General features: G+C 41.7%; 1 protein-coding gene across 1 annotated transcript in view; it reads right to left on the bottom strand.

The window, feature by feature from the left end:
• Rint1 (RAD50 interactor 1) overlaps window positions 1-8343 on the bottom strand; it is a 39103-nt gene extending 30760 nt beyond the window's left edge. The window contains exons 1-3 of the mRNA XM_026784653.1: window positions 8162-8343; window positions 7723-7768; window positions 4069-4253 (exon numbers count right to left, since the gene is read on the bottom strand). Coding sequence (XP_026640454.1) covers window positions 4069-4253; window positions 7723-7768; window positions 8162-8203 — 273 coding nt within the window. The 5' untranslated portion in view covers window positions 8204-8343. The remainder of the gene's footprint in view (window positions 1-4068; window positions 4254-7722; window positions 7769-8161) is intronic.
• Between the last annotated feature and the right edge of the window lie 439 nt (window positions 8344-8782).

Genomic DNA, 8782 nt, shown 5'->3' with positions numbered 1-8782 from the left:
GGAAGAAAGGGAGGGAAAGAGAACTTGAGGGAACGGTATAGTAGAGAAGAGAAAAAAAAGAGATATTTTGAGTGAGGGAGCCATTATGGGAATAGCAAGAAACCTGGCTGTAGAGAAATTTCCAGGAATCTACAAGGATGACCCCAGCAAAGACCCTAAGCAATAATGGAGAGGGTACCCAAACTGACCTGTAGTCAGATTGATGACTATCTTAAATGTCACCATAGAACCTTCATCAATCAACTGATAGAAACAGAGGCAGAGACCCGCAGCTGAGCATTGGGTTGAGCTCCCAAAGTTGAAGAGTGGGAGGAGTGAGAATATGAGCAAAGAGGTCAAGGCCATGATGGGGACACCCACTGAAACAGTCTACCTGAGCAAATGGGAGCTCACAACTCCAGCCAGACAGGGAAGGAACCAGCATAGGAATAAACTAGATCCTCTGAATGTTGGTGACAGTTGTATGGCTGGAGCAGACTGCAGGGTCACTGGCAATGGCACTAGGATTTATCCCTACTGCTTGTACTGTTTTTTTGGGAACCTATTCTCTTTGGATGGATACCTTGCTCAGCCTAAATATAGTAGGGAGGGCCTTGGACCTTCCTCAAAGCAATGTGCCCTACTCTCTCTGAGGATTGGATGGGGATGTGGGGGGACTAAGGTGAAGGGAATGGGAGGAGGGAGGGAGTGGGAACGGGGATTGGTATGTAAACTGAAAAAAGATAGTGTGAGCCAGGCGGTGGTGGTGCAGGCCTTTAATCCCAGCACAAAACAAACTGCCACTCCTCTCCCCCTCCTCCCACTCCATCCCCCCCCCAAAAAATTAATGTTTAAATGGCATACCAAAAACAAAAATGTTTCATCACGGCAATAAATAAATAAATAAATAAAACCTGTTTATTTTAATTACGTGATTGGGGTTGGGTTATATGCATAAATGCAGGTGCCCCCATAGCCAGAGGCTTCAGTCCATTGTGGGTTCTGGGCAAAGAACTTGCGTTCTCTGGAGGAGAAATATATACAATTAACTACTAAGCCATATCTTCTGACCCCTATAAAAATATCCCTTAATAAATTTCATTTCTAAAGACGTTACCTAAATATCTTTTTATCAAATCAGTCTCATCCAAGGCTTCAGCAAAATACAGGGACCCAGCTGTATTTTGGGTTTTTTGTTTGTTTGCTGTGAGACAGGGCTTTATGTAACTCAGGCTCGCCTCATACTCCTATGTAGCTGAGACTGACATAGAACTCCTGATCCTCCTGCCTCGTTCTCCCAAGTGTTGAGGTTGGAGGTATGTGCTACCTTGCGTAGTTTAAAAGATTTTTCCCTCTGTGGTACTGAGAAGTTTTACGCACACTAGGTAGGTGCTCTACTTGAGGAGACATATCCCCAACTGTGTTATGAATATAGCTTGGATCACAACTTCATTTATCTCGGCACTAGTTCCTGTCTTGAGTTCTTGCTTTGACTCCCCTCAATGATAGACCATGACATGGAAGTGTAAGCCAAAAATATCCCTTTCCTCCACAAGTTGCTTTTTTTTGGTCACTGTGTTTTATCACAGAACTAAAAATCGAGATCTGAGTGATAAACAGAGGGCCGTGCTATCAGTCACAGATGAGAGACAGAGGAGAACAGTTTCAGGGTTAGCAATAGACTTCAGCAAAATTATCTATGGTAATCAAGCTTGATCACAAGGTAAAAGAGTTAACGGCAAACTAGAAAATGGAGATTGAAAATAAAGACTTTTTAAAACCCCTGAGCCAAATGAATGAATAAATGCCTACTAAAAAATGAAGGGAATAGTTTTGTTTTTGGCTTTTTTTTGGGGGGGGGGGGAATAGGAAGACCTATGTTTATCTACTGAAAAGACAGGACTGGTAGTGAAGCAAAGGATCGAACTCTAAGAGCAAGTTAAGACCACTGGTTGCCAAGGTGCTAGGAAAAAGCTAGGGTGTAAGGCTGCATTAGTATTAGCTCCTGCTGGAAGGCTTATGTAGGGCAGGCACAATACCATTGACAGAAGAAATGAGGTAAGGAGAGAACCAGGATCAGAGAATATATGCAAAGTACAATGATATATATGTATGAAAATGTCATAATGAAACCTATTTATACACTGTGGTGGTGTGAGTAGGTATGGCCCCCACAGAATCATGTTTGAATGCTTAGCCCATAGGGAGTGGCCTTAATGGAGAAAGTATGTCACTGTCGCGGCAGGTTCTGAGGTCTTATAAGCTCAAGCTATACATGGTTGCTTCTACTACCTGCAGATCAAGATGGAGAACTCTCAGCTCCTTCTCCAGCACCATGTCTGCCAGCAAGCCACCATGTCCTGTCATGATGATAATGAACTACCTCTGAAACTGTAAGCCAGACCCAATTAAATGCTTTCCTTTATAAGAGTTACCATAGTCATGGTGTCTCTTCATAGCAATAGAAACCCTAAAAAGGCATATACTAAGAACATTAAATGATATATTTTTAAAGACCAGAGGTAGCAGCTAGAAGTAAGGTTGATCACCCAAGTGTGATTTCTGCAACCCATGAAAAGGTTCCATGGTTTCTGCATCAGTTCCTGTCTCCAGGGTCCTGACTTGAGTTCCTGCTTGGGAGAGTGCTTGCCTAGTATGCATGAAGCCCTGAGTTTGATCCCTGGGAACACAACGTGGTGGTGCGTGTTGAAAGTCCTAGTACTCCAGAAGTGGAAGGAGGAAGGTCAAAAGTTCAAGGCCATTCTCTGCTACACAATTTATTAAATGCTCACCTAGAATCCTTTAGTGGTAAACAAAAAATTAGTTTACCTCTGAAAGGTAAAAATGATAACAAATAAAGTGTTAAATTAATACATGGTGGGTGTTTCAATTTTCTATTAGAGAAAAGGATATGGTAGAACAGCCACATAGGGTAGTCTCTTCGGGAAAATTCAGGATGATGAGGTAGCAATAAAATCTGTAAGGTAAGGCTGAAGACAGTCATGGAAGCAGGCCACAAATTTGGCCATCTTTGAATGACTCAGCAGAACTCTGAAGGAATGGAAAAGCTGATCAGACCACACATAAAGATTAGTAGTAGCTGTGATAGGAAAGCAGGAAACTGTGGAAGCCTAACTCAGTTCACGGGGCTGGAAGAAAATAAAGCCACGCCACACCCACATATCCAGAGTTTGCTTAACCTAACTAATTTTTTTTTTTTTTTTTTTTTTTTTTTTCGAGACAGGGTTTCTCTGTGGCTTTGGAGCCTGTCCTGGAACTAGCTCTTGTAGACCAGGCTGGTCTCGAACTCACAGAGATCCACCTGCCTCTGCCTCCTGAGTGCTGGGATTAAAGGCGTGCGCCACCATCGCCCTAATTTCTTATATTATAAAATCTTTCCTCTTTGACAGAGTACTATAACTATGAAGACTTACTTATCTAGATTATTAGATTATTTTTTAATTATTAAGATTATTTTCATTGGGTTTTTAAAAATAAAGTACTATGTCCATAGTAAAATGAAACCTCAATAATACATAAATGCATGAGGAAAATCACCTTTCAACCAACACTCACAAACATTGTTAAAAATTCTCTTTCAGTTTTTTGTTTTGTTATTTTTCGTGGAATCCAGAATGATCTATAATCATTACATAGCTGAGGCTGGTCTTGAACTCCTGATACACTTGCCTCCTCTCTCTAAGTGCTGAGGTTATCATGTGCTGCCAACACACCCAGAAACCACCGTACATTACACATGCTTCCTTCTTCTGTGTGCATTTATAAAAACTTGGAATGATACTGTTTAACCATTTTCGTACATTTTGAATTATTAACCTGTTCTAGAAGGTATAAAATGAAAATGATATAAATTGTTAGCTAACATTCTGTTTTCAAAAATACAAATCAGTGGGAACTCTTTTTACTTCATTTATAAAATTTGTAGCAGGAGACATTAAAGCCTATCAGTTAAATTGTTCTCCATCATGATCTACATCTTCAAATGCATGATATGCAGCACGCATAACACTGTTTACATTCTGTTTCAATGAATACAGTTACTATAACTTCACTGAGATTAATACTTACCTGTTCTTGTAACTTCATTTTATTTTCTGTCATCTGTTCTATGAGTTTGCCAAGTTTCTTTAAAGATTTCAGGTCACTTCCCACTTCCTTTTCTATGAATGCAGACACATTCAGGGGAAGCTCATCGTCATCTCTACCTTGCATGGGTTGTTCACTTCCAACAAGAGCTGCAATGTTCATGTCACCTACAGAAAGGAAAAGCAACTACTTACATCACTGTGTTACAGGAATTACAAAAGCATAAGCTGCATCAGCTCTTTAAAAAAATGTTATGGGTGTGTGTGTGTGTGTGCGTGCGTGCATATTTTGGTTTAGAGTTTTTGCTTTTGAGATAGGGTCTCTGTAGCCCGGCAGGCCTTGAACTCTCTATACAGCTAGAAATGAATGTCTGATCCTCCTGACTCCACATTCCAAGTCTTTGCTGAAATTACAGGTGCTCCACTACACAGTATTATGCAGTTCTGGGTACTGAACCTAGAGCGCTGAGCGTGCTAAGCAAGCACTCTATCATATCTAAATGAAGATATGCCCAAATGAAAAATGTGTATGAAATACTGTTCAAATATTTACGTATAGAGTAACAGAATATACCAGACCAAGGCTAGCACTCCGGGGGCTGAAGGAAAACAAATACAAATTCAAGGCCAGGTTGAACTATATAGTGAACTGTGTCTCAAACCCCCCCAACAAAAAAAACTAACTTGATGTCCTAAGTTTGATGCCCAGGACGTACATGGTAGAAGACAGCCAACTCTCACAAACACCGTAGCACACACGTGCCTATGTACATACACACACTAAATAAAATGCAATAAAAATTTTATTTATATAAAAGGAGGAACAGATCATTTGCAGCAAATGAGAAGCAAGAAACCACTGATAGGAGAAACAAAACAAGGCTAAGTCTCAACTTCCAAACTATAAATAAGTAATAATGTATGCCCCAGTCTATAAAGGTTGAAAATGAGACTAAAGTCATATTTCCTGGGTTTAATTCAAAACTATTTTTATTCTCTTATCCATATATGAACAGCTATTGTTTTCTGTATCTCAACTTTAATATTTGACGTATGTTAGCCACAATAATAACTAATACATTAAAATATAATTATCCGTGGCTAGGGATGAGATTCAATTGGTAAAATGATACCGAATGTGACGGCGCACGCCTGTAATGGAGTACTGGAGAAGCGGGGGGAGGAAGACGGGAAGTTCAGAGGCATTTGCAGCGACATAGCAAGTTTAAAACCAGCCTGGGATACATAAGACACATCCAACTGCAATCACGTCCTGACTGCTTAATATCTTCTTGAGAACTTCTCATAAATATAACAAATGAGTTGTACGGAGTATATTTGACAGAAGTAGGTTTCTGTTTCCTGGGTGGTCAATTTAACCTTCACTTTAAACAACAAAAATTACAACCATATTTAAATATGGCATACTATATTCTTAAGCACATCTCCTTCAAAATTATAAATAAGGACTTTTTTATTATCTATTTATGTTTATTTGCTTTTGAGAAAGCTCTCGGATATCCTTAGCTGGTCTCAAATTTGCTTATCTAGTCAAGGATGACTTTGACTTTCAATTTCTAATCCTTGTGTCTCCACCTCTTGGGTGCTAGGATTACAGGCATGCAGTATACTTGGTTTTATTTTGGTTTCTTAAGGTAGGATCTATGGGCTGGAGAATAACTATTGTTGCTTTTGCAGAAGACCAGGGTTTGATTCCCAGCACCCACACAACAGCTTAGAACCATCTTAACTTCAGTTCCCAGGGATCTGAAGTCCTCTTCTGGCTTCTTCTGGCACCAGAGAAGCATATGGTGCACAGACATACATGCAAGCAAGACATCATAAAAATTAAAAACAAATCAATTTAAATTTTAAAAGGGAGTCTAGGCTTAATTATACTTCACAAATCTAAAAAATAAAGATTTAAAAACAAAGAGATAGGTTCTAAATCTGTGACCTAGACTGGTCTCCAAATCATGGCAATCCTCCTGCCTCAATCTCCTAAGAAATGGGATTTCAGATATGAGCCAGCACACCTGATTCCTTTTATTTCTTATAAAGAGCATTCAGCATTGCACAGCAGATGACTGAGTCACTGGCTACACAACAACAAAGTCCTTAATGCAATAATTTGTACCTGACATTCTAAAATGACAGATCAGTTATGTCAAGGGTCAAGGCATCTGAGTGGTATTTTTCAAGACAGGGTTTCTCTGTGTAGCAGTTCTGGCTGTCCTGGAAATCCCTTCTTAGATCAGGATGGCCTCGAACTCCACCTGCCTCTACTTCCTGAGTGCTGGAAATAAAGCAGTGTGCTACCACTGCCCGGCAGCTTTCAGAGACTTTATTTTCATGTATACAGGTGTTTTGACTTCATGTATGACTGTGTAGCACATTCGTCCAATGAACATAGAGGCTAGACACAGGCCAGAAGCAGACATTGGATCCCCTAGAACTATAGTTATAAGTAGTTGTTAGCCACCCTGTGGGTGCTGGAAATGGAACCCAGCTGGAAGAGCAGTGAATTCTCTTCAACTAAGCCCATTTTGTTTGTTTTTGTTTGTTTGTTTGTTTGTTTGTTTGTGTGGTGGTGCCTAAGTTCAAATCCACGGCTGCCAAAGTGCTAGGCAAGAACTCTGCCACTGTAATAAATACTTCCCAGACAATTTCTGCTTTTTTAAAAGGATTTGTTCATTTAACTGATGTACACATATGTTTGCTTCCCTGAGCCCTACAAGGTGAGTACGGGATTTAAACTCCTGAAACTAAAGACTAAGCTGCCACCTGCGTTCTGGGAACTGAACAAGGTACTCTATAAAAGCAGCAAGCACTCTGAAGCAACAAGCCATCTTTCCAGATCCAAGAAAAAGGGGGAGGGGGCTTAACAGTAGCCAATAGCAAGGTCAGAACTTCCTCCTAGGACACAGTGACATGGGCACCCTCAGTCTGCTTGTCAAGTCATTGAACTGAACTCTTAGCACACTAAAAAAGCTATTGCATGCTCTTTTGCTTCCTCTTAAAAAAAAGGAAAAAAGGTCCTGAAGAGATTGGGAATATGACACCTGGGAAACAGAGGCATGAGGGACAAAACCAGTCCCTAAGAGTACTGGATTTCTAATAACCTGCTATGTTTATCTCATTAAAGTAAAAGGATAAATATCCACATCTCTGACATGTTTCCTTGCCCTAGGTAGGAAATGGAGGTACCAGATCTTTTCCTTATCCCCTATCCGGACCAAGATCCAGGACCTAAGTTGTGTTCTACCTGAAGTTAATTTTAATTATACATTTACTGAAAGTAAAAGTATAATTAAGCAATTATCTAACCTCTTTCTTGAGCCCAGCAACAGTGACCCACATCACTCCCTCCAAATACCTGCTATCAGGCTGCTGTGTCATTAAAATGACAGGCCCCAGTAAAGTCATACTTGACAGGACACTAGATATCTTACAATCTTAAAGAGACAAAAGTCCATATGCAAAGATAACTAGTATTTATTACTATTTACACATTGTACAGAAGAAAATACTTCATTTAAAAGATAACAGGCTAAGAAACCTCTTTTTGCAGAGCCTGAAAGAGTGTGCTGGGAAGGACAGCCAGGTAAAAAGAACTAAGGGTTTGAAGCCTGCTTACTTTTCTCCTCTGTGTTCTTCATTTCGTCACCGCTTTCGGGGCAGCACTGGCAGAAAAACAGGTGTGGCAAACAAGTTAGATTCAAGTGGAGTGCACACAGGGCTCCAAAAGGTCACCTACTGGAGGAGAGGTCCTAAGCGCGCACCACCACCCTAATGCCACCACTGCCACCTTCCCAAAAATCTGGACCACCTCGCCAGGCTCCCAATTACCCTGCCAGGACACTGAGTCCACCTTCCCGCCAACTCTCAAAACGGTCATCTTCCTGGAACACTCCACTGTGACTACTTCCCCGGGGGCGCCCCTTACTGCCTTGGACCGTGGGAACCACCTTCACAGGCTCCCAGGTTAACTTAGCGAGGATAATCCCCCTAGGGAGGTCTGTGCCACCTCACAGGGTCACCAGTGTCCCTTCCCCGGGTTTCCAGGGACACCTCACCGGGGCTGCCGACACCCTGCCTATCTCGCCAGCTGGAAGCATCCTGCCTCCGCGCGAGTCCTCGATTCCATTCGCCGACAGCCTGGCTTACAGAGTCCGGTAAGGGCACCCACGGACGAGCAAAACAACCACATCAGCCTCCAGGGACGCCAGACTGAGCGCCACCTCGGCTTCCTTTCGCCGTCTCTCTGATTCCGTTCTCTCGGCTAGAGAGACCTGTCTGCGTCCCCGCAGTCTGTTCCCTGACGCCACCTCCTGGTTGACTGTCACATCGACCGCTCATGGAACCCGGTGGCCCTACTACTTCCCAGCCCTGCGGAGGAAAAGCATCCTCGTTGTGGCAGAGCTCCCTCCACTTCTATGGAATTAATAAAAACAGAATTCAGCCCTCACTTGGTGACCCACACTTGTAATCCCACCATTTGGGAGGTAAGGAAGGCAGGAGGATCAGAAGTTCAAAGTCAGCTCCGGCTACTGAGGTCAAAGATGCCTTTAAGTACGTGTGATAATGGAACTTGAAAATAGTTCTCCTTCCATGCCATAGATTTTATGTGAATCTGTAAGTTTATTATAAATATCTAGACAATATCCTGATGTTCTGAAAATGAGAGTGAGCATGGT

This window comes from Microtus ochrogaster, chromosome 26, assembly GCF_000317375.1.
Source record: "Microtus ochrogaster isolate Prairie Vole_2 chromosome 26, MicOch1.0, whole genome shotgun sequence".
Lineage (NCBI taxonomy): Eukaryota > Metazoa > Chordata > Mammalia > Rodentia > Cricetidae > Microtus > Microtus ochrogaster.
Note: the sequence above shows the minus strand (reverse complement) of the source record. Positions and strands in the feature narration are given on the sequence as shown.